Source organism: Poromitra crassiceps (genome assembly GCF_964638095.1).
Source record: "Poromitra crassiceps genome assembly, chromosome: 1".
NCBI classification, from domain to species: Eukaryota; Metazoa; Chordata; class Actinopteri; order Beryciformes; family Melamphaidae; genus Poromitra; species Poromitra crassiceps.
In genome coordinates this window covers 94,237,712-94,263,025 of record NC_139623.1, presented here as the reverse complement: position 1 = coordinate 94,263,025, position 25,314 = coordinate 94,237,712, and the positions used below count along the sequence as shown (strand labels likewise).

Sequence of the window (25,314 nt, the reverse complement as noted above, 5' to 3'; positions counted from 1 at the left end):
GGATAAGACAGAGTTATTAATGAGTGAGAGAGAAAAGGCCATGTATGCTCAGATTCAAAATGTGCATGCTCAATCACACGTACGTACGCACGCGCACGCACACACACACACACACACACACACACACACACACACACACACACACACACACACACAGAGCGAAAGAGCAACCACAGGACCACCGGCTTTGTTGCATGTTTCCGACAGACGCTCACTTCATCCCAACCCAGAACACCCAAGGTGAACTGTCACACACACACACACACACACACACACACACACACACACACACACACACACACACACACACACACACACACACACCTTGTATCAGTAGTTGCTTGAGTTATGGTTACAGAGTACAACAGTCCATTTTTTGGGACGTTAACAGTCACAGTCATCATCAGATATAGCAGGACTGTGGCAGCAGCAGTTACATGATTGCATCGTGAAAAACGAGTCATTTGACTGGAATAGGCAACACGTGTATCTTGCTCATGGAATAGGGCTGGTGTGCTTGTACAGTAGTGCAATAATTTAATCGTGTGTGTGTGTGTGTGTGTGTGTGTGTGTGTGTGTGTGTGTGTGTGTGTGTGTGTGTCAGCGTGCCTGTGAGCGTGCGTGTGTGTGTGTGTGTGTCAGCGTGCCTGTGAGTGTGTGTGTGTGTGTGTGTGTGTGTGTGTGTGTGTGTGTGTGTGTGTGTGAACGTGCGTGTGTGTGTCTGGGCATGCGTGTGTGTGGGCATGCGTGCGTGCGTGTGTGTGTCTGGGCGTGCGTGTGTATGTGTGTGTGTGTGTGTGTGTGTGAGCGAGCGTCTGTGCGTGCGTGCGTGTGTGTGTGTGTGTGGGCGTGCGTGCGTGCGTGTGTGTGTGTGTGTGAGAGCGTGTGTGTGTGTGTGTGTGTGTGAGCGTGCCTGTGAGCGTGCGTGCTAGCGTGTGTGTGTGTGTGGGCGTGCATGTGTACGTGTGTGTGAGGGAGAGAGTTGTGGATATGTCCTGTATGGAGAAGGATGTCCAAGGACAAGGTCAATAGCTGCCCTTGTGCCTTATCTGGACCACCTTGAAAACAGCAGTCGCACACACACACACACACACACACACACACACACACACACACACATCACAACAGCCTGCTCCTGTACTGTATACAACGTTCCATAAATACACGTGCGGACACACACACACACACACACAAAGCCGTACACATGTACACATGGAGCTGCCACACAAACTCAACAACACGTCACTTCTTTGGAGTTTCTGTTTAAATCGCACTCGGCTAAAGGCACGCGAACGCTGGCCATCTGCGTGCTCGGCCGTCTTTCATCTGTGTGATTTTATGAATGACTGTGGAAGCCTCTGTTCAGTCTCCAGTTCAGACTACTGCAGCCTAGCAGGCCTCCTGATCTGCAGATGACAGGTCTTTGGAGAAGCCAGCCTTCCAACTGTTCTGCTCTCTTCCCCACCTCGTCAACTGTGCTCTTTGTGTGTGCATGTGTGCGAGCGTGATGCTGTGACTTTATACAAAACTGCATGTGGGTGCGTGCGTGCGTGCGTGCGTGCGTGCGTGCGTGCGTGCGTGTGTGTGTGTGTGTGTGTGTGTGTGTGTGTGTGTGCGCGTGCGTGCGTGCGTGCGTGCGTGCGTGCGTGCATGCGTGGAGATGGAGCAAGATGCTGAGTGAAAAGACAGATGAAGGAAAGATGATGGAGGGTGGATGGGGGAGTCCCTGTGCTTGTACACACATTTTCAGAAATTGAAACTTAACTGGGTTTGAAATTGGTTTTTTGAAGGCCAATACCAATATTCTTTGGATTGAAGCATGTGTTGATACTCAATATCTATATTTTCTTTATCAAGTTTTGTCAGATTTTTTTCTGCCGTTTTCACCCCAATTGTACTTGGCCAATTCCCCTGCTGTCCCGGTCTCCACCCCCTCTGCCGATCTGGGGAGAGTTGTAGACTAGCACATGCTTCCTGCTTCCTCTGATACATGTGCAGTCGCCAGCCGCTTCTTTTCACCTGACGGTGAGGACTTTCACTGTCAGGAAGTAGCGCATGGGAGGATCACGCTATTCCCCCCAGTTCCTCTCCCCCCTGAACAGGCACTCTGACCAACCAGGAGGCACCAGTGCAGCGACCAGGACACATACCCTTAGGGCTAATGTACACCGCCTCTGGAACAGATGCGAACAGACCCACACTCGTGTAATCTGTCAGACGTATGCGGGATCTGACAAAAATAGAACAGGTGCGTAATTTCTCCGTATCGCCCATCAATTAACACGGGCGAGAGTCGATCCAGCAGTTTTACCGGATCCGCAACGCAGCCGTAACGCATCTGGTGTACATTGCCTGTTAATCCGGGTTTCCACCCCCGCAGACATGGCCAATCGTGCCTGTATGGACACCTGACCAAGCCGGAGGTAACACAGGGGCTCGAACCTGCGACCCTCGTGTTGGTAGGCAGGGAATCTACCGCTGCACTACCCGGATGCCCGGCTCTGGATCCTCCCACATCACAATGGAATGATTTCTCTAGTTAGTTATTTCAAATAAAACAAATCAAATCAAACATGATCCTAGTTGTGGTCAGAGAGGAATCTTTGTCATACTGTTGGTGGATGTCGTTGACTTGGGCTGATAAGTGAAGTTTAATAAAAAGCCTAGACTCGTAACCAGCCTTTCTTTCTTTTGCTCCCAAATACAACCGATCTCTCTTTTCATTCTTCATCGATCTCTCTCATCCCCTCTCTCTCTCTCTTTATCTCTCTCTCTCTCCCTCCCTCTCTTACTCACCCTATCCCCCTTTTCTCCTCCCTTCGGCATTCCTCTCTCTTTCTGCCTCCACATCTGCTGTTGAGTGCAGTGGGCCTTGGTCGTGCTTGGTTGGACTTCCAGGGCCCGGGCTCTCGGAGAGGGGAGCCTGTCCTGCCGTGAGTGCAGGGCGGCCGGGTATGGCCGGCAGCTGTTGGCCCGCTCCCTGCACGGCTGCTGGACCGGCGTTAGCAGCTCTTCCTGGACATGTTTGAAACGCTCCGGCTGTAATGTGGATCGTTTGATTGATGCTTATTTATGGAAGGCCTCTCTGTAAGGCCTCTGCTTACAGGCGCGCATGTGTGTGACTGAGCAATGTAGAGTAAGAGTGTGTTTGGAGCTTGGAGACAGATATTTTGTGTGTGTTCATGCGTCTGTGTGCCTTGACTTTTTGAGGGACCCTCAGAGGATCGGGGTGTGTGTGTGTGTGGGGGGGGGGGGGGGGGGGGGGGGGGGTTGGGGGATTACTTGGCAGGAAAAGGGAAGCATTTGAAATCCAGAAGTTAGCTCACTGTGAAAGAGCGTGGCTGTCTTTCCCTCGCTCTCGTCTTAAGAAACACAGAGTGAATGCATGAAGAACTGAAGGCATCACATCACATTCCCCTGCTCTCCTCATGGTTTCCACTCTTGTTTTTGGCCTTGTTGTTGTTTAAAGCATGTGAACACATGATCAATAGCCTTGTTGTTTAAAGCATGTGAACACATGATCAATAGCCTTGTTGTTGTTTAAAGCATGTGAACACATGATCAATAGCCTTGTTGTTGTTTAAAGCATGTGAACACATGATACCTTGTTGTTGTTTAAAGCATGTGAACACATGATACCTTGTTGTTGTTTAAAGCATGTGAACACATGATCAATAGTAGTTATTGGCCTTGTTGTTGTTTAAAGCATGTGAACACATGATCAATAGCCTTGTTGTTGTTTAAAGCATGTGAACACATGATCAATAGCCTTGTTGTTGTTTAAAGCATGTGAACACATGATCAATAGCCTTGTTGTTGTTTAAAGCATGTGAACACATGATCAATAGCCTTCTTGTTGTTTAAAGCATGTGAACACATGATACCTTGTTGTTGTTTAAAGCATGTGAACACATGATCAATAGTAGTTATTGGCCTTGTTGTTGTTTAAAGCATGTGAACACATGATCAATAGTAGTTCTTGGCCTTGTTTTTGTTTAAAGCATGTGAACACATGATCAATAGTAGTTCTTGGCCTTGTTGTTGTTTAAAGCATGTGAACACATTATCAATAGTAGTTTTTGGCCTTATTGTTGTTTAAAGCATGTGAACACATGATCAATAGCCTTCTTGTTGTTTAAAGCATGTGAACACATGATACCTTGTTGTTGTTTAAAGCATGTGAACACATGATCAATAGTAGTTCTTGGCCTTGTTGTTTAAAGCATGTGAACACATGATACCTTGTTGTTGTTTAAAGCATGTGAACACATGATCAATAGTAGTTCTTGGCCTTGTTGTTTAAAGCATGTGAACACATGATCAATAGTAGTTCTTGGCCTTGTTGTTGTTTAAAGCATGTGAACACATGATCAATAGTAGTTATTGGCCTTGCTGTTGTTTAAAGCATGTGAACACATGATCAATAGTAGTTCTTGGCCTTGTTGTTGTTTAAAGCAGAACACATTATCAATAGTAGTTTTTGGCCTTCTTGTTGTTTAAAGCATGTGAACACATGATCAATAGCCTTGTTGTTGTTTAAAGCATGTGAACACATGATACCTTGTTGTTGTTTAAAGCATGTGAACACATGATACCTTGTTGTTGTTTAAAGCATGTGAACACATGATACCTTGTTGTTGTTTAAAGCATGTGAACACATGATCAATAGTAGTTATTGGCCTTGTTGTTGTTTAAAGCATGTGAACACATGATCAATAGCCTTGTTGTTGTTTAAAGCATGTGAACACATGATACCTTGTTGTTGTTTAAAGCATGTGAACACATGATCAATAGTAGTTCTTGGCCTTGTTGTTGTTTAAAGCATGTGAACACATGATCAATAGCCTTGTTGTTGTTTAAAGCATGTGAACACATGATCAATAGTAGTTTTTGGCCTTGTTGTTGTTTAAAGCATGTGAACACATGATCAATAGTAGTTCTTGGCCTTGTTGTTGTTTAAAGCATGTGAACACATGATCAATAGTAGTTTTTGGCCTTGTTGTTGTTTAAAGCATGTGAACACATGATACCTTGTTGTTGTTTAAAGCATGTGAACACATGATCAATAGTAGTTCTTGGCCTTGTTGTTGTTTAAAGCATGTGAACACATGATCAATAGCCTTGTTGTTGTTTAAAGCATGTGAACACATGATCAATAGTAGTTTTTGGCCTTGTTGTTGTTTAAAGCATGTGAACACATGATCAATAGTAGTTCTTGGCCTTGTTGTTGTTTAAAGCATGTGAACACATGATCAATAGTAGTTTTTGGCCTTGTTGTTGTTTAAAGCATGTGAACACATGATACCTTGTTGTTGTTTAAAGCATGTGAACACATGATCAATAGTAGTTTTTGGCCTTGTTGTTTAAAGCATGTGAACACATGATCAATAGTAGTTCTTGGCCTTGTTGTTGTTTAAAGCATGTGAACACATGATCAATAGTAGTTTTTGGCCTTGTTGTTGTTTAAAGCATGTGAACACATGATCAATAGTAGTTCTTGGCCTTGTTGTTGTTTAAAGCATGTGAACACATGATCAATAGTAGTTTTTGGCCTTGTTGTTGTTTAAAGCATGTGAACACATGATACCTTGTTGTTGTTTAAAGCATGTGAACACATGATCAATAGTAGTTTTTGGCCTTGTTGTTTAAAGCATGTGAACACATGATCAATAGTAGTTCTTGGCCTTGTTGTTTAAAGCATGTGAACACATGATCAATAGTAGAGAACACTTGACGCTGAGCCTTCAGTTTTTCCTAACCGTGGTGAGCTCTTCAGAGGAAATTGATGACACAACGTAACTTTCCTCCGTGGCTGTTTCGTTGTTATGGATAACAAATGTGTACAGTGATGAAGCACGTGTATGAGCACACTTAGCCTTTCAAATAATCACACATCACATAGGAACATGAAATTGTGTGTGTTGTTTCCATGCACATACAGTACAGGAGCACACAATGTATATGGACACACATACAACCAGACACACATTCAGTTTCATGACAAGAGACCCGCCTGAGTGACAAGCATAAAGTCTGTAGAGAGTGTTTAGTTGGACGGAGGAAAAATTGGAATGGAGAGCGGTCCATTTCTCCCTAATATGTCTTCCTTCTTTCTCTTCCCTTCCCTCTCAACTTTAACTAGGTTTAGTGTCACATAACTACAAAGCTGCCAAGCCAAATCATGGTAATGGCCTCAGAAGTCAGAAGTACATGAGAACTCTCCGATGCAGCTGTTTGAGTCAGACCTTGGCAAAATTACATTTGAATCTGGTTTCAAATATTAAAACTACTTGCGGTGTGGTAGATTTATCTTTTCAGGCACACAAATGGCGTAATAGTGTTCCGTATATTTGCTTCGCGTATTGAAAGTGTATTCAGCTGTGTTGCCATGGTCAAGTTTAGGCATTGCGCCCAAAGCTCTCCTCAAAGCTGTGTCTAGTCTGTGAATGGTGAGAAATAGCCTTGCATATGAATTACACATTAACGTGTCCATGAATGATGAGGGATATATATATATGATATATATGAGTGATATATATATACAGTATATATATATATATACATATATATACTCTGCGCCGAGGTTTCACCAGATGTGGCTTTCAAAAAGTTTGGATTGAAGCGAAAATCGCACATCCGCGCTGGGCTAGCATGACTCCTTTCAAGTACAGAGAAATGAATCCCCTCTCTGTCTCTCTGTCTTCTGCCTCCCTCTCCAGGTTCACCTGCTGTATGAGCTCTACTGTATCTCAGTTGTCTTCTGCCTCCCTCTCCAGGTTCAGCTGCTGTATGAGCTCTATCTCAGTTGTCTTCTGCCTCCCTCTCCAGGTTCAGCTGTTGTACGAGCTCTACCTCAGTTGGAGCTCCACGTGGGCTCGTCTCCAGAGGCATGGCATCTTGCGTCAGAGCCCCAGTATCCCAGAACCCCCTGGTGGCGCAGCTCCGTCCTCGCCGGTCCGTAGCAGTGCAGGCACCGCCCCCCCGGACACTAGCACCTGTAGCCCCTCCGCCGACTTCGGCTCCCCAACGGAGGTCAGTCACACTCACACATCTAGTCATTCTGTTTCTTCTTCATCTAGTCATTCTGTTTCTTCTTCATCTAGTCATTCTGTTTCTTCTTCATCTAGTCATTCTGTTTCTTATTCATTTGTAAATGCATTCATTTCTTTTGCTATTACTACGGCACTATCGAGAGGCATACACGCTTCAGTCAGGGATGAGACGCTTTCAACATTAATGTCTTATTTAGCTGTATCTTATATTCATTAAATGACATTAAATTTGCTTTGGACATTTTTGAATCTGCCCATCTTAGCTACATGTTTTCACACCCACAATCCTCTTTTACATGACATTACATTGTAAAGTAATGTAACATGTAACAATGTAATGCAACAATCCTCTTCATCTGTTACTGTGGTTCATTCCATCATAAGTACAGTTTGAGCTGTTCATACTTGCTTATCACTGTCAGACAAATTATTTTGATTGGCATTGCTCCTTCATGTTGTGCTATTTGTTTGTTTAAAAAGACCTCTCAAATACATGTCAACGCCCAACACCATACTCCAGCTCTGTGGGGATTCAATGGGTCTGGATTTTTTTTTTACCCCAAGGTGTTGTGAGTCATACAATAACACATTTTTGTTTAATCCTTTGCTGTATACATGGTCCTGCAGCTGATTTATGATTTTAATTTAAAATATTGTTTTGAGTTTGAGTTTTGCGTGGTGGAGTTAGTGCTAACACATGCCTTGTGTCTAGAAAAAGAAATCCTGCTTTGTTTGGGAAGCATTTTTCGTTGCTGGAAAAATCCCATCAGGCCTCATGTTTTGGGACTCCTTTTTTGTTTTCTGTACCCATAACAGATACTCCAGATACACTGTGATCTCCAGCATGATTTGTGTAGACTGAGTCTTGATTGAGTATAAACCTGCTTCTTAATTTGAAGGAAACAATAACCTGTATTTACATTTTTTGTTCAGATAAAATATCAAACCTAGAAAGAGAATGAAGTGCAGGAGTGCGTGCAAAAGCCAATGGAAAAATTACAGTCAGAGTTTTCAGGGGGCAACAACAAAAAAGGCCGGTGTTATTTTTCCTCCCCTCTCTGGGCGATGTTTATTCCCAGGCTGAGGCAATGTGACAGGACTGTTTTTTTCTCTCCTGTCCTGTACAGTAGCAGCATGCTGGGGTCCATGGTGGGGGGTGGGGGGGCTCTTGTTTTTTTTTCTCTCCTGTCCTGTACAGTAGCAGCTTGCTGGGGTCCATGGTGGGGGGTGGGGGGGCTCTTGTTTTTTTTTCTCTCCTGTCCTGTACAGTAGCAGCTTGCTGGGGTCCATGGTGGGGGGTGGGGGGGCTCTTGTAAGTAATGGGAATATAGCATAGATAGAAACGAAGGCTGAAGAGTGTTTGTGTGTTAATCAGTGGCAACAAGCCCACAGGATCTAAGGCTCTTTAACCACCAGGGTCCTGCCAGCAATGTGGGGCCCATGAGATCACCACGTCACCGTCATACTTACCACCCTGAGAGGCAATAAAGTGTGTGTGTATACGTGTCTTTGTGTTATACATGTCCATGTGCATCTATGTCCTGTGTTTGTTGGTGCGTGTTTCTTGCTTCACTTGTGGACCCCGAGAAGTGTCAGCCACTCAGTGTGGCCCTGATGTCTACTGCGTCTGTAACAAGGCCACAGAGGCCCCTGACAGCCCACTTGTCACTGTTTACCTAAGTACAAACACTGCTAGAAGTGTTTAGTCCTCCGGGAGGCCGGCTGATTGAGCAAGAATGCAGGAGCTGTTTTGCTAAGTCTCAGCAGCAGTGGCAGCGGTCTCCCCAACAAAGCCCCCTACCCTCCTCCCTCTGTTCCCTCCCCTGGTCCATCAACCACCCCACTCCAACCCACACCACCATCATCTCCCTCCCTACGGCACCTTCCAAACCTCTCCCCTCCATCATCTATTGATATAACACAATAGTCACTCAACCTATATCCAGTGTCCAGTATCCTCTATCCAAGAACATTTCTATATCTGCTGTTGTAAACACCCCATATGAGGTACAGGTGCTTCACACTCTGGCCGCAGCATTAGCGGTTTGTTGAAATCAGTAGAAGAAGAACTGGGTAGTTAGCATGAGCAGTGATAGCCACTAGGGCTGAACAGAGCGCCACCTACAGAGACACCAACTGCATCGACAGAAAATCCAAGGACAAAGACATGACAGTACTGGACACACAGTCTGATTGAAAAGTGATTTCAGGGAAGTGCAGAGCAAAAACATAGACAGTGAATGTCTCTCCATCTCTTCTCCTCCAGCGTATTCAGCTATTAAATGGCCATTATATTTATCCAATGAGAAAATGAGCGCCATCGACGCTCCCATAGCTCACTCTTCAACCACACAGAGTTAGAGAGACACAAGCAGACACACACACACACACACACACACACACACGGGTATTATCATTGAACCTCGTCCACGCACTCGTTTCCACTTTCTATCATCTCATCTCCTTCTTTCCTTCGCTCCCTCCATCTCTGTCATGCCTTATCTTCTTCATTTCTCTTCCCTCTATCCAGCCCTGGTTTGCTCCAACCCCCTTTCTTTCCTTTCATCACCTCTTCTCCCATTTCTCCTTCTTTCCCTACCTCTCTCCATCCTTCCACCTGTCCCTAAACCATCCTCCCTCTCCCACTCTTCTCTCTCTCTCTCCCTCCCTTCTTCCCTGACACTTCCCAGCCTGCTGTTCTCTCCCAGTGTTTGGGTCTCTCTGATGAGCGAAGACAAACTCTGCAGAGAAAATAAACCCGACTCCTCAGCCCGTTTACAGCGCCGAGGCCCAGGAATTAAACTGTATACTTTACAACTTGGCGTGTGGAGGTGTGGGAAAATAGCTCCCTGTGTGTGTGTGTGTGTGTGTGTGTGTGTGTGTGTGTGTGTGTGTGTGTGTGTGTGTGTGTGTGTGTGTGTGTGTGTGTGTGTGGCCCCATGTGGCAGCTCAGGAACGTGGCAGAGCCCACCTCAAGCGAACACCACACGGCCACATCTGGTCCTCAAGGCCTCACCTTGATGTGAGGAGGAGGGGCAGAGTTTTGGAGGAATTTTATACTTTTGTGCGTGTGTGTGTGTGTGTGTGTGCGTGTGTGTGTGTCTGTGCACATGTGCGTGTCTGTGTGTGTGAACTCCAACTTTTGCAAATGGTGTTACTGTAACACAGGTTTATGCTTAGTAAACACAATTAGATGTCAGGTCCCTTTGCAACTACAGTAATTCCATGTTGTCCTTTTTTATTCTTATTTGGCTCATTTATAGTTTCAGACATTTTCAGAACTTGTTCAATTGCAAATAGATTTATTTTTTTGTCTGCTTTGTTTGTTTCAGTTTATAAATTGGTCTTACGTTGATTTCCAGGTACACATTCTTAAAAGCCTTAAAGGTCCTATCCGTAAGTTCTAACTACCATAAATCCTCTAATAGTGACTGGGGCCTTTATTTACTGAGCCGCAGAGAGCCCCGGGCCTTTGTTGGAGGCCTAAATGTGCCCAATGTCACATAAAAACAAAACAAATGCCAGACTGGCCAGTTTTCAGCACAGTCATTAACTCATTGAGTGCCAGCCACTTTTGGAGAACGGACGCTCCCAGTGCCAGAGTTTCAGAGCGTTTTCAGTGATTTCTCGAGGCCCACAGAATATTGTGTGATATTACTATGTAAACACCGAACACGCACAAAGAACGATGAGACTCTATTGTATCAGCAGCAAAAAAAAGTTTATTGATATCATTTTCCGTTCTTTAGTTATCAGCCGGAGAAGATAGGTCAAAAACAGCAAAAACAGGCGTTTCCATCTAGAAGCTGAGATATTGAGCCTTTTGTGAAATGAAGCATTTCAAGCAAATCACTGACTCTGAAGCTAATATTTTCTGACCTGAAACATCTGAACAGTAATTTCCTTCAATATAACAGCACCCCCACCCCCCTCTACTGCAAACTCCTCCTCCGTGGGTGTGTCTCTGGTGGCTCTGCTCGCTCTGCTGCTTGTCAGGCGAGTCTCTGCTGCTTGCGGATCCACGTTCGGATGGCGGCCGCTCGTCAGGGGAGTCTGGATCGGGCTCGCTCGTTTCTGGGGTTTCGGTTGTGAGCTGGGATGAAGCTGCGTCCGATTCTGGGCTTTCTGCTGCGCGTTTCAAAGTGTGCTGCACCCAGAGTCTATTTTCGGAGCCCCCCACCGTTGTGCGCCAGCTCCCAGCGCGACAGCGAAAAGCCAAACCATTCTCATGAGAATGGTTTCATCACGGCTTTTTCTGCTGTTTTTACTCAACTTTCTCTAATCTGGAGAGCAGTGTCGCCACCTAATGGGTCGGTAAAATAGGTTATACACATTCAACATGCCCCAAAATTTTACAGGAGATGTATTAGGCATTGATCCACGTCCCACCGTCAAAAAACGCAATTGACGACAATCGTAGTCATTGGCACTCTACGTTAGTATCCGAATTGACGACGATTGTCGTCATTGGCACTCAATGAGTTAAGAATCAGATTCAGCTTCACAGTGACCTCACAGTGAAAATACGCCCTGTGGCACCAAAACAATTCAGAGAGGCCTGTATTGGAGGCAGGCCTTTATTTGTCCGTGCAGACCGTGCCCCCGGCCATTATTAGAGTAGAGGCCTTTAATGGAATAGAGGCCACTATTAGAGAATTTTATTACTATTTTATTACTGACACTGGTAGCCGTTAGAGTAACTGCAGGCAGCGTGTGAACGAGCTGACGTGCGGGCACCATACTCGCACGCGCACAAGCAGCTGCCTGGTAACATCGGACTGTTGGTTACTTTGTAACGTTAACTCATAAAAGTCACTTGAACTACCCTGCTTCCCCTGTATTGTACAGTACCGTGTAATGCCTGGAGTTGACCAAACTGAACAATCAAACAAATGTTTCATAAGCATAACAGTAACATTAGGCATATTTACGACTGTTACATTCATTCATACACACAAGACAGTAACGTTATTAGTGGAGCTCGGTGGTCATTTCTATAAATGTAAATCAATATTAGTTAGCCGTGATTAGCTTCAAGCTAACATTATACTAATGTGCAGTCCCACTGCAGCTACAGTAACTGCAGTCAGAGCCTTCTCCCCCGGTACCGTTTAATAGTTGACCAAACTGAACAGTCAAACAATGTACCGTAAGCATAACAGACAGTAACATAACATAACATATTTACGACTGTTACATTCATTATCAACACAAGACGGTAACGTTATTAGTGGGGCTGGTGGTAATTTCTATAAATATAGCTAAATCTATTAGTTAGCTGCGTATAGCATCAAGCTAACGTTATAATAGGTAGTCTCACCACCGCAGCTAACTGCAGTCAAACTAGGGCTGTTCGATTTTGCCTAAAAATAAAATTGACGATTTCTTCTCTCAAAACTCGATTTTTGATTTTGATTTTGATTTTTTTATACTATTATACTTCCCTAAAGATTTGTTGCCCTGCAGAGCTCTTTTTTCCCCCAATTCTTTTCATAAGTGACAATTTACGCTTTTACTCTGAAGGCAGAACTGTTTTAGCCTAACTTGCTATGCCTAACTTCCTGGCTGTTGCTTGCTAACCTGCAGTCACTTGACACTGGTGGACTTGATCGAGCACTCGGTGCTCTGTTGGAGGGATACTCTTGGTTCGATTACTCTTGCCTGGTAGCGTGTGCCTCCGTGACATAATTATACAATTATATTAGCACTGTCTAAGCGACCAGCCGCGCTCAGAGTTATATCTGTACTAGAATAACACAAAGTCACAACAGGTATTCGGGCAACTGCGATAGCAGCAGTTAGGAGGAAATTCAGACAGACACGGTCAGTACTGGTAACGTTACAGCCAAGAAGCAGAAGCTACTCGGTGGCCTCATGTGTTGTTTTGTTGTTATGTGAACTATAAAGGCAACATTTCAGCGTCCGGTGATAACGTCTGTGTTCGTGTGTGTGTGTGTGTGTGTTTGTTGTGGTAATCGTTATCTTGCACAGCCCGCAGTGCAACACGCTGCTCAGTGCTCACACTCTGTGCTTTTTGGATGTGTTGAAATATAAATAAGTTTGTTTCTGCTGTCTTTAGTAGCCAGCAGTAGTCACAGCCTCCAGAGAGACTTTACAGCGGGGAGAAGGGACGAGTAAGCAGCACGCGTACATGAGAAAGAGCCGCCCCGCCGTAATGTAATTACCCTAGTTAAAGTGTAAATCGATTTTGCGATTTTCATTTTTTTAACATCGTCCTAACTAATTAATTGGATTACGATTCAAAATCGATTTATCGAGCAGCCCTAAGTCAAACAATAATGTTCCATGACCATAAGCATAACGGTAGTAACGTTAGGCATATTTGCGACTGTTGCATTACTTCACACAAGACGGTAATGTTAGCAGAGTTTCTGACCAGGTGGTAAATCCATTAGCAAGCAGCTAACGTTCTCTGGTCAAAACCACATTACAACAGCTACAAGCAGCAAGGTCTCTCCATGAACCGAAAACACAGTCCCGACTCTAGTTTCCCCCCGATGACGGTCACATTGCTGCTGTCTGGCCAGACGGGCTTCACTAGATAAATATTTATTTATTTTTGTGTGGACTTTTTTCTGGAGTCTATGATGTTGTTGTTTGCTTTTGCTGGCAGCTAGCGACGAACGTAACGTTAGCCACTTCCTGTTAGCCGTCTTCTTCGTTGGTATTTCCACCGGAGCCATGAGGACAAGAGGCTGGCTCGTGAACGCGCAGAACGTCACATCCACCAAATTTGCCGGGAGAGTATAACCCGTGGCCAGCATGAAAATCCTGCAATATCTTTGCAATGGGTGAACGCAGAGAGACGCGGCTGGGCTAGTTTTTATGTTACGGAATGACGCATTCACTCATTGGTAATAGAAAACACGTTGTGAACATTTATTTTCCGGCCAAACTTACGGATAGGACCTTTAAATTAGCTTTTCTGAAACCTGCAGATACCCGAAAATAAATATCAGCTGCTCTGCTTCCTGCCAAGTTAAATCAAATCCACTTCAAGTAGTACAATTGATTGTCTCCCATACATTTACTTTTTCAAACGCCATTCTCAATTTGGTAAGATTCCTGAGCCATACGGTCCATGAAATCCATTCAAAAAACAATTGCATAAGTCCTAAAAATGTAGGTTATTTTCCTCCATAACCCCGGTCCTCTTGTAGATAGAGGGTTTCAAACTGACAGCGGTGGGTCTGGCTGGGGAACAGGAGCAGTTGGGTGTCCGATGCTCCAGTTTAACCACGCTACAGTACACAGTGGTCTGAGCGGCTGGCTCCTGTTTCCACACATGACATTACAGGCCCTAATCCTACTGACTGGCCAGAACTGTCATCTAAACAGTCTTAACCACGCACACACACACATACACACGCATGCACATGCACGCACGCATGCGTGCGCACACACACACACACACACACACACACACATGCACGCACACACGCACGCACAAACACACACACAGACGCTCATGCACACACACACACACACACACACAAGTGCTGTGTTATGACTCCAGCTCAACAATAATTAGTCCCCAAATGGCAGTTGACACTAGGATATCTCTCATTGAGACTGACTGAGCTCCATTACTACTGCGCTCATGTTACTCATTGCCAGTCACTGTTATTACACACACACACACACACACACACACACACACACACACACACACACACACACACACACACACACACACACACACCCCTTTACTGTTTGGCTCCATGGAAACAGGTAATAACACTGTTAGACACTTGATTGGAATAAATACTCTAGCTGAATTATGTGATTTAGTGTTGCTATTCTCTAGGCATTTGTGGTCATACGTATATTTAAGTTAATTTGAGTGACTTAAAGTTGTACAATATATCTTTCTTTATGTATATACAGTATAGCTATATGATAGAATATAGGACAGTATCCCCGCCTGCCAAAAATACAGAAAGCTTTCCGTCTTTTCCTCTCCTTTATTGTTCTCCAGTTAATGTTCATACAGTACCTGCAGTATTTACAGTAAATTCATCATTATAATTCACTTGGCTCTCTATTTATCTGATAGATTTTAAATTGTAGTGCATTAAGTCAATGCCTAAGGAGGTACTATGGATTTTTCTTATTCAGAGAGCCAGTGCCTCTCTAGGAGCACATGCTTCTCATCAGCTTCCCCGAGGTTCCCATATAACGCAAAATCTATTTTTGAATCAGCATAATCCTTAATTTATTTATATTGTTGTCATCCGTTGTTATTGAGATCCGCTGTCAGCCACCCTCAAATTCGCGATTAAATTCAATTTGCAAATTAGTGTGGGACCTCCTCGCCCGCCCTCCCTCCCTCCCTCCCCCCAGCTGTGGAGCGGGGACATAGTTTCCTCATCTGGTTCCTCTTGAAGTCACTGTAATCAGCCCAGCAGCCGTGGGCTTTCTAATTGAGATGGTTGATAACCTCCTCACCAACCACAGCCAGGCTCCAGAACCATGACACCATCTGTCATTAGCACGCCGCCATGGGAGAAGCTGTGGAAAAAGTGAAAGCCCACAACGCCGGAGCTGCAAATTGCCATATTGTTTGTTTGCAGGGCTTCTTCTCGCTCCCCGAATCAGCCGCACAGATGCATGTTTGGAAAACAGATCCACCAGGAAGAGAGAGAGAGAGAAATGAAAAAATGTCCCCAATGCTGTCATCCTCTGTGCCTTGCCAAACCCCCCAGTAATGAGATGAGAGCTTACAGAAGGCAGCCTCCTCCGCCGCATCCTGCTCGCTTCTCCACCTCAACCCCCCACCACCACCACCTCCGCCCCCGCCTCCACTCTTCCCTTCCCTTCCCATCTCTTCCTCTCCCAGGCTGCGAGATGTGTGTGTGTCCTGGCGTGTGTGAGTGAAAGCAGGCCATGTGGGTGCTGGTGGCTTAGTTTGGGGTTAACACCAATGACAGCTCCACACAATGGCCTCCCCCCCCCCCCCCCCACACAGCGCTCAGCTCTGCTCACCAGACACTGATGTCATCTGCACCAACAGGCTTGCTGGTGATGCTTTGTTATGGCGACACACGCACAGGGACGACACCTTGAAACGCACATCATCGCTTACTGATACGCTGACAAGCACAAGCAAACACTCACGCATTCAGACAAGCTAGCACACACAGCACAAGCCAGAGGTGGCAGTTTGAAGAAAAAAAGTTGTTTGTGTTCTTTTCTTTCATAAAAGGTTCTTACTTATTTTGGCCTGTTGTCTGGCTGTGTGGTTTCACGGGCCCTGACAAACACTGTACTCCGGCATCAACTCTCGTTAGCTGGTATCCGAGATGCTGGTGACACATGGGAACTGACAGAAAAAGAAAAATGCACAATACTTAAGTCCTATTTTTGTTGAACAAATCTCTCTAAATTATACCACCACAGAGTCTAAGCGCATGCTGTGGTGCCAATTTGTGCCTCAAATCTCTGGCAAGCCACCTTATACCAGCCACGGTTGCATCCAATTTGTACTGTATTTTAAGTTGTTTTGTTACGATCCTGTGTTCTTGGCGGCATCAGCTCAAATAAAGCTTAAATGAAATAAATGTGTGAGTTGTTAAGCAATACTCTGCTTGGCTCCCTATAGGGCGACTCGATGCCAGCGGGAGATGACAGTCCGTTCTCTGACACGGTGACACTGGAGCAGAAGACCAGCAGCATCGGCGGCACCAGCGGGAAGGTCAGCCTTTGGATGCAGTGGATGTTACCCAAGGTCACTGTGAAGCTGTTTGCCCCCGACAACGCTGTCAAAAAAACAACAGGTACCTGAGCCTTTATTAAATACTTCAGCATCTTACTCTTTTTCAGATTCAATGAAGTTCATAATACAGTCGTCACTGTTGCTGCACACTAGAATGTCAATAACAAGGAAAAGCCCCCCCCAAAAGTCAATGTTTTGACCTCTTCCAAGTTCATGAAAGTGTTTACATCTGCTGTTCTAAACTTAAACTTTACAAATCCAGCGGGACACAGGAGGTAATATGGCTCATCGTCACTAATAAGGGTCTCTATCAAGTGCTAATCAACTCATCGGTCTTCATCAACTAAGTATCGGTTGCCTATCAACTAGGGAGAAGTTGCATGGCTGACCTACAGTATAACCCTAACACGTTTTTTATGTCTTTATTTTTTTAAGTCTCTGTTTCTATTTCTTTATTTAACATGAGCTACAAAGTCTAGGTGCAAACAATGTATTTCGCTTCTTTCTTCTTCAGGCTTTCTCTTGGGGAAAAAAAATCTTGTTGACAGTCAGCTGATAGGAAGTTGAATATCTTAAGGTTACGTATATAACCCCGGTTTTATGAATAATATGAGTGAGATAACTCAGCCATGGGAGCAGACCTCATCTGCAACCTACAGAAACACATCGTTTTATCTACACCAATACCCTGGGGTCGGATTAAAATAATGCAACATTTTCACTGTCCGCCGCTAGGGGCACTAGCACCATCCCTTATATATGGGGACGGCGGGGCGTGTACACGTCGGTAGCAATGAAACTTCTTCTCTCCCACCCTGGCAAGAAGGGTTGTCTGGTGAGTTCTCTCACTCATATTATTCATAAAACTGGGGTTATATACAGTACATAACGTACATATATAATGTATATACATAAGTTTTATTTCTAAGAATCGTGAGTTGACTCAACTATGGGATGTGGGTGCTCCCGTATGCCAGGCAGCTCATAGCTCCGACCGGAAAAGGGGGTTGCCAGGTTCATTAACTGTGTCCTTAAACTGCCTGCACCACACGCGGGCCTGAGACGTCCAGGATATAGAACCGAACAGGCAACTTGCCACCGCACAAAGGTCCATGATAGGCACTCCCTTAAGAGATGGGCCTGCCCAGACAGATGATGGCTCACGAGACAAGCTTTCTACCGACCGCTCATCCTGAGCCCACCTGACACCTGACCCGTCCTTGTAATTGCACAGGGCATAAACTGGGCATAAAGCTCTGAGCCCACTGTCCCAGAGGGGCAGTAAGGCCACCAAAGTGATAGGGGATCACAAACTCTCCACCCCAGACTCCAGGCCTGGGTCAGGGATCATAGTCAGCCTCCCGCCCCCTGGGGTACAGGGTGCCCGAAGGGGGTGAACAGGGAGCAAAACACTAGCCTCCTAATAGCCCATAGAGCTAAGCTCTCCGGATGTGGGTGGAACATCATCCCCCCTCCCTGAGACAGCAGGTTGCTATATGCGTCGGGGGTCTCCATGCCGGGGCGCGCACAGCATCTGATAGACGTCCGCCAGCCAGTGCATTGCTGGCCAATGCGGGCCTATCAGGATGAGTGTGTGCCCGTCCCTTCTCAGTCTAGATAGAGTGAGAGGGATTAGCCTAGAGGGGTTAACGTGGGAAGCAGCTCGTGTGGCCAGGCTTGCGTCTATGCCCAGAGGGGCATCCCTGCCTTGGATCGAGAAGCAACAAGAGAAACTGGAGCCGGTCGGATCTGGCAGACAGGGAGGTGACCTTCTTGGCGATGAAAGTGGATGCAGCAGTCCTGGATCTCCTGCTAGTCCCGGCGAGGAGGTGGGTGGCCACCCCCGGGTTCCACTGTGGGGAGCTGGGAAAGCCCTTGCACGCTCACATTCATGCTCTCCAGGGAGGCGACGCCGGGGATAGGATTGTTGCTGCTGTTTGGGCCGTCCCAGGATGTCCAACACCTCAGAGAATAACGGGACCATTTGCTTCCTAGCTGCTCTAGCCACTCCAGAGTCAGATGGTAGGCTGTCAAACATGCGCCTGCTGGAAGGTAGGGCAACTCCAGACTTCCTGCCTTCTTGCGGAGTAAGTTGAAGAAGGCCGGTGACATGGGGAGGGTGCCCACTGTCACCATGGAAGCAGTGTCGGATACGACGCTGGCATTAACCAGGTATTCAGTATCGAAGATATCATCGTAGATACTGCCGTCATCATCTTCAGAGAAGGAGTCATCTTCTTCGTCTGGGTAAACCGGATGAGAAAAGAGTGCACCTCCATCTCTGATGCCCGTGGCTATCCTCAACCATATGCGGAGCGCTGGTGGATTGAAATGGCTGCAGTGCTAGCACGAGCTCGGGGACTCCACGGCTTGGCTGGTGTGAAACCAGCCAAGCCAGCGAAGACAGAGGGGGTGAGGGTGAGGGGGTGAGTGAGGTAGGGCTGCAGCTATCGATTCTTTTAGTAATCGAGTATTCTACCGATGAATCCATTGATTAATCGAGTAATCGGATAAGAACTACTTTTGCGTTATTAAAGTGCAACAGTAATTATACAAGGGGAAATAAGACATGTTTCTTAAAATGAACAACTACCGTAAATTCCGGACTATAAGCCGCGGCTTTTTTCCCGTTTTTTGGCCCCTGCGGCTTATATAACGGTGCGGCTTATCTATGGATTTTTTCAGGAAAAAAAAAAAAAAATACAAATAAAATCTCTCTTTTTTAGCACTCTTTCTAACTATAAATCCACTTCTGTTTTAATTTCCTCTCTTGCCCTCTTTTCACCACACCGCGGACACTGTGTGCACTGTAAAAATAAACAACGGTGGTGTTGTGTTATGTTGTTTTGTTGAAATGTTACGGTAATACGGTAAATGGGAGCTTCCTCAAACAGCCATCTCTTTCCCGACAATCCCCTCTGTGCGTGACCACTTACATATGGTAATTACGGTAAGCAAACGGCCACTCGGCCAACAACTCCCTCCCCCGACTACCAGGAGAAAATCACAAACTTCGGCGAATTCACACAAAGGAAGATCAAGGAATATTCACAACAAGACGAGCAGTAGAAGCAACACTCTCACTTACCATGGGGAAGGTACGCAGAAATTCACACGACGCAGCTTTCAAGTTGAAAGCAGTCAATCTCGCATTAAAAGAGGGAAACAGAGCAGCAGCGCGTAACCTGGGCATCGATGAGTCAATGGTGAGGCGTTGGACGGTGCAGCAGGAGGAACTGTCTCAGTGCAAGAAGACCAAAAAGTCCTTCAGAGGTCATAAAAGCAGATGGCCCGAACTTGAAGATTCCCTTGAAGATTGGGTGTTGACCCAGAGAGCAGACGGCCGAGGCGTTTCCACGGTGCAGATCCGACTGAAGGCCAAAACAGTCGCCACCGAAATGAAAATTGAACATTTCAGAGGTGGGCCATCTTGGTGCTTCCGATTCATGAGACGAAAGGGACTGTCCGTCCGGGCGAGAACTACTGAACAACTCCCTCCCGACTACCAGGAGAAAATCACAAACTTCGGCGAATTCACACAAAGGAAGATCACGGAATATTATAGGAGTGTGAAAACATCCACAATCACCAACGGGTTCCAAAACGCTGGACTGCTGCGGGATGAAGAGGATGACGCCGCCACAGCTGGCGCTGAGGGCCGTCAGAGGCTTCAGAGGCTGTTCGATGCCGACAGTGACGAAGAGGAGTTCGTTGGTTTTGAGTGACAATGAAGGAGAGAGGAGAGTGGTTGACGAAGCCACCCTGAACCTGTTCGTTTCCGACACTGAAGATGAGGACTTTGGTGGTTTCAGTACGCAGGAAGAAGAGGAAGACGAGGATTAGTGACTTGACTTCTCTGGTTACAGCCGTTTGCTGCACATATAGCCTATTGTTGTGTGATTTTGTCTGGGGATTAGTGACCTGACTTTTGTTTTGTTTTGTTGAAATGTTAATAAATGGGAGCTTCCCCAAACAGCCATCTCTTTCCCGACATTCCTCTCTGTGCACGAACCCTTTCATATGGTAATTAAACATCAAAACGCCCGCGGCTTATAGACTGGTGCGGCTTATATAAGAAAAAAACAGTCAATTTTGGTGCTGCGGCTTATATACCGGTGCGCCTTATAGTCCGGAATTTACGGTACATTGGTTTCCTTTTTAGAAAAATCATTAATTTTATTTCTTAAAGTGCATACAACTGTATGCAATAATCAGGTGGCATGGTTGTCAGGCTATGGGACTCAATTTCTGTTCCTCCCCAAGAAAGTCACACGTACTGTATACCCCAGATACGCCTCTGTAGCCAAATTTTTTGTCTGTACTGTATAGTCAAGAAAAAATACCGATGATATCGGAATAATATCGATATCGGCAGATATCCAAATTCAGATATCGGATCGGATCGGAACTGAAAAAAAGTGGATCGGTCCATCCCTAGTCATGTTCATGAAGTAGAGTTTTCGATCTTTTTCAGCTTAAAAATATCCCAAACCTTAGACAGATTCTGTCGTTTTCTCTGGCCTGTCTGGCCAGTTTCGTCACTATTTTCTCTTTTTTTCTCCACTTTGGAGCCGTTTGTAGCCTCATCTTCCACAACGGAAGCATGTTGTGCCACACTAATAAGCATCCATGCGAAACACAGTCTAAATATGCAGTCTATGGTCTAAATGCTGAAACACAGTCTAAATATACAGTCTATGGTCTAAATGTCGAGGCGAATATATTTTGCCGCGATCATATTTTATAATTGAATTATCCGAGTAACTGGAGGAATGGTTTCAGCCCTAGAGTGAGGGTGAGTGTGAGGGAGTGAGGGTGAGTGTGAGGGGGTGAGGGTCCCCGAGCTGAAATCCCCTCTGGCTAATCCACACTGGCACAAGCACAAGACTCCAGGGCTCCGGAAGGGGACTCCTTTTTCTGGCTCGTGTGTGACCTAGCCATGGTATCGGTGGAATCCGTGCAGAATAACGCTGAACGCCTCTCCAGTGGCGATAACTCAGGCAGAGATAACAGTGCTAGTGATAACTCAGGCAGAGATAACAGTGCTAGTGATAACTCAGGCAGAAATAACAGTGCTAGGCGACTTAGACAAAGTCTCTTTTCTTCAGCGGCGATAATAACCCAGGCAGAGGAAATGGCGCTGAATAACTTCGGCAAAGTCTGGATGTGGAGGGAATCCGGCAAAAAAACACTAGACACCTTTCCTGCAGCGGTGACTCAGGAAGAGTTATTTTAGCTGGGTGACAACAAAGATGCGGTGAGATCTGTGCAGCTTAATGCTGCTTCCTTACCACCGAGGGTTAATGCTGCTTCCTTACCATCAAGGGTACGTTTCCTCAGGCAGAGAAAAGGTGCAGTCTCCGTTAAAAACGAGCGTTCTGCGCAGTCATTAAAACCACTATGAAGCGTTAAATAGTTTATGCAGTATTATGCAGTAAATACATTCCCTGTAGCCTACATGTAAGTGTGTCGCTGTTAGTGTCACACTTACAGCCCCACACTGCAGGGAATGCATTTACTGCATAAAGGGCTGTTTGACGGCAAAGTAAAGTGATGAAAATATAGCGTACATTTACACTGACATTGATTTGTTTGGGTGAGCCTTCTTTTAGGTGGCTAAATTAAATTTGTGCTTGTGACTCCCAGTCACAGAAGCAGAGAGCTCTGTTTCCCTGTCAGAGCTGCCCTGCTGCTCCTAACTGGAAGCGCACTCGATGCAATCTATTGTGGGTAGCCCACTAACTATCGATAAGTACCTCAAACAACCCCACGGCTGGAAAAAACTGAATTATCCCTTTAAGCTAGCTAGCAACTTCTTCTACCCTTCTGGGGGAGAAGTTTGAGAATGACGTGAACGCGCCCGCTGCTCCCATATAAGGGACGGTGCTAGTGCCCCTAGCGGCGGACAGTGAAAATGTTATTTTCCCCTGACCCCAATATGAGGGTATTGGTGTAGAATCGATCAAATGATAATGCTTCTGTAGGTCGCAGATGAGGTCTGCACTCTGCTCCCATAGCTGAGTTATCTCACCATTGTTAGAGGTAAAACCACTGATAAATTGTTGAGAGTCAACAGTGTGCTACTGAAATGAAGTGATGACAAAGACGTCATAGTACGTACTGGCCACAGGTGATTGACAGATGATATCTGCAGTGCAGTGCAGAAACACCACAGCAACGACCGCTTGGCACCAAAGATGTTGCCAAAGAAAGAATATCAACACTTAGTGATCACATGATCAACACTTAGTGATCACATGATCACACGCCTCTGCTTCTTTTCTAAATCAACTGCTCCCAAGCAGCGAGAGAGAGAGAGAGAGAGAGAGAGAGAGAGAGAGAGAGAGAGAGAGAGAGAGAGAGAGAGAGAGAGACACAGGGAGGAAAGGGGAGGAGGAACAGTGGAAAAGACAAATAAATAAATGGGTGATGGATCCCAAGCGAACCGCCTCTTCTCTCCTTCAGATTTAGCGCGGCGATGAAAGGCTACATTTACCTTTAATTGGTAGCTGTAATATTTTGCATCTGCCAGCCAGATCGCCCAGCTTAAGGTCTTTAATAGTGGAAATGGAATGTTTGGGAGGACCTCACAGAAATGGTCTCAGAGATGACTTAGAGACATCCTAAATAGGCATTACGTTGGATTTGGGCTTAATATGTGCCATCTGATTTGCTAGGGGAATTTACCACCAGATTTGCTGTATGCAACACATTAAGCATGATATTGGAAACAATCTGGCACATGGGATATCAATGGAACTGTGTGTATGCAAGATATTAAATGTTTAATAGCACAAACACATTCTTGGAGATAAGTAAGCCACAGATATGGCTGCCGACAATTCACCATGATGTAATGTGTTTTTCAACTGGAAAGGAAATCAGACTCTTCGCTCTCACACAGAAATGGAAAAACATTCCTTCCAAAGGTATTGCTTCTCGGGTACATGCTATTATGTGTTGGAAGATTGGAGAAACTGTAGACATTTAAGCACGAGTCTCCGCAGGCTCTGCTGCTGAAGGCACAAATCAGTGGTACACTTTCCCTCTTTTAAGATGAACCATTTAAGCTCAGGGACTAAGGATTTCCAGCACTTCTTCAGGGTGGGTTTAGCAAACTCATACATCAACCCTGTGCTTGGAGACGGAGTTTTTGAGTATCTAACAACTTGGGAGAGTTCTTTCGAGACTGTATCCACAATAAAGCTGACAAGCCTTGTGTTTCAATATTAAGAAGCCATTAGAAACCTTTGTGTTTCTCAGGATCACCACAAGGCCGGCAACAGTACGACAACAACAGCCGCGTCTTCACGTGCACCAAGTCCATTTTCCCAAGCTAGCCTATGATTGTGGGGCTTTCTGAGTGGAAACAATGAGTGGGGAACAACAGTTAAGCTCACAGGCTTGCTTCAATACAAAGTTAATCAGTCCTGCTATGAGGCTTACTCACTTTGCCTGAGGTGGGTGGCTGTGTTTGCGCACAAGGTGCACTGAGGCACGCACATACAGTGTCCTGTACATACTGTATATGAATACACACAGAAAGGTCTGCATCCACATACTACACACACACACACACACACACACACACACACACACACACACACACACACACACACATATACACACACACACACACACACCTCCTGCTCATTACGACAGGCTGAGGGCTGTGGGGGCGGGCGGATCTCTTATCCACCAAACAGGAAGCGTTGTCTTCTTAACCAAGCGCTTTAGTGCGGCACCCCGATCGCTTGGCAACCAGACAATCTAGCTGAAGCTGTCGGACAACAAGTCACTTGCCGGTAGTGTCAATTAAAAGCTGTGTGTGTGTGTGTGTGTGTGTGTGTGTGTGTGTGTGTGTGTGTGTGTGTGTGTGTGTGTGTGTGTGTGTGTGTGTGTGTGTGTGTGTGTGTGTGTGTGTGTGTGTGTGTGTGTGTGTAGACGTTTCCACATTTGTTTGTGCGAGTGGATCTGCATGCTTGTGTGTGTGTGTGTGTGTGTGTGTGTGTGTGTGTGTGTGTCCACTGATAGACCTGCGGCTGATTAGGCCGTGTGGAGAGACCCAGCCTTAGTCAGTCAACATTGACCCAGCTTCTTCACCAACACACGTGGGTCCACAGTGTAGGAACTGACCACAGCAATGGGATTAGAACCAACGGCACGACCTGGACACTCAGGGTTAGCTACAGTGTAGGGCCTCGCCCACAGAAATCAAACACACACACACACACACACACACACACCCACACACACACACACACACACAGAGAGAGAGATGGAATTTCCTCTACTGCTAAGTGGCTTGTAGTCCAACTACTTCAGCTGGCTTGCCTGGTTGCCAAGCACTCGGGTGGCCGCTCAAAACGCTCAAACGGAGACAGACGGAGACACTCCCCACGTATGCAGCGCAGCAAACCAAGGATTTACACACAATTAAACCGCTCAAACAGTGTACATGTGTCCACTCCGATCTACCTCATAGTCTCAAAATGTCAGCGATAGTGTTTTGAATCGAGTGTCATT

The 25,314-nt window shown here is 45.8% G+C and overlaps 1 protein-coding gene across 1 annotated transcript in view; it reads left to right on the top strand.

Annotated features, from left to right (window-relative positions):
- Positions 1–25,314, top strand: part of vps13b (vacuolar protein sorting 13 homolog B) — a 661,063-nt gene that overhangs the window by 351,690 nt on the left and 284,059 nt on the right. Inside the window, exons 25-26 of the mRNA XM_083634457.1 lie at positions 6,829–7,032; positions 16,675–16,849. Of these exons, the coding sequence (XP_083490583.1) occupies positions 6,829–7,032; positions 16,675–16,849 (379 nt within the window). The remainder of the gene's footprint in view (positions 1–6,828; positions 7,033–16,674; positions 16,850–25,314) is intronic.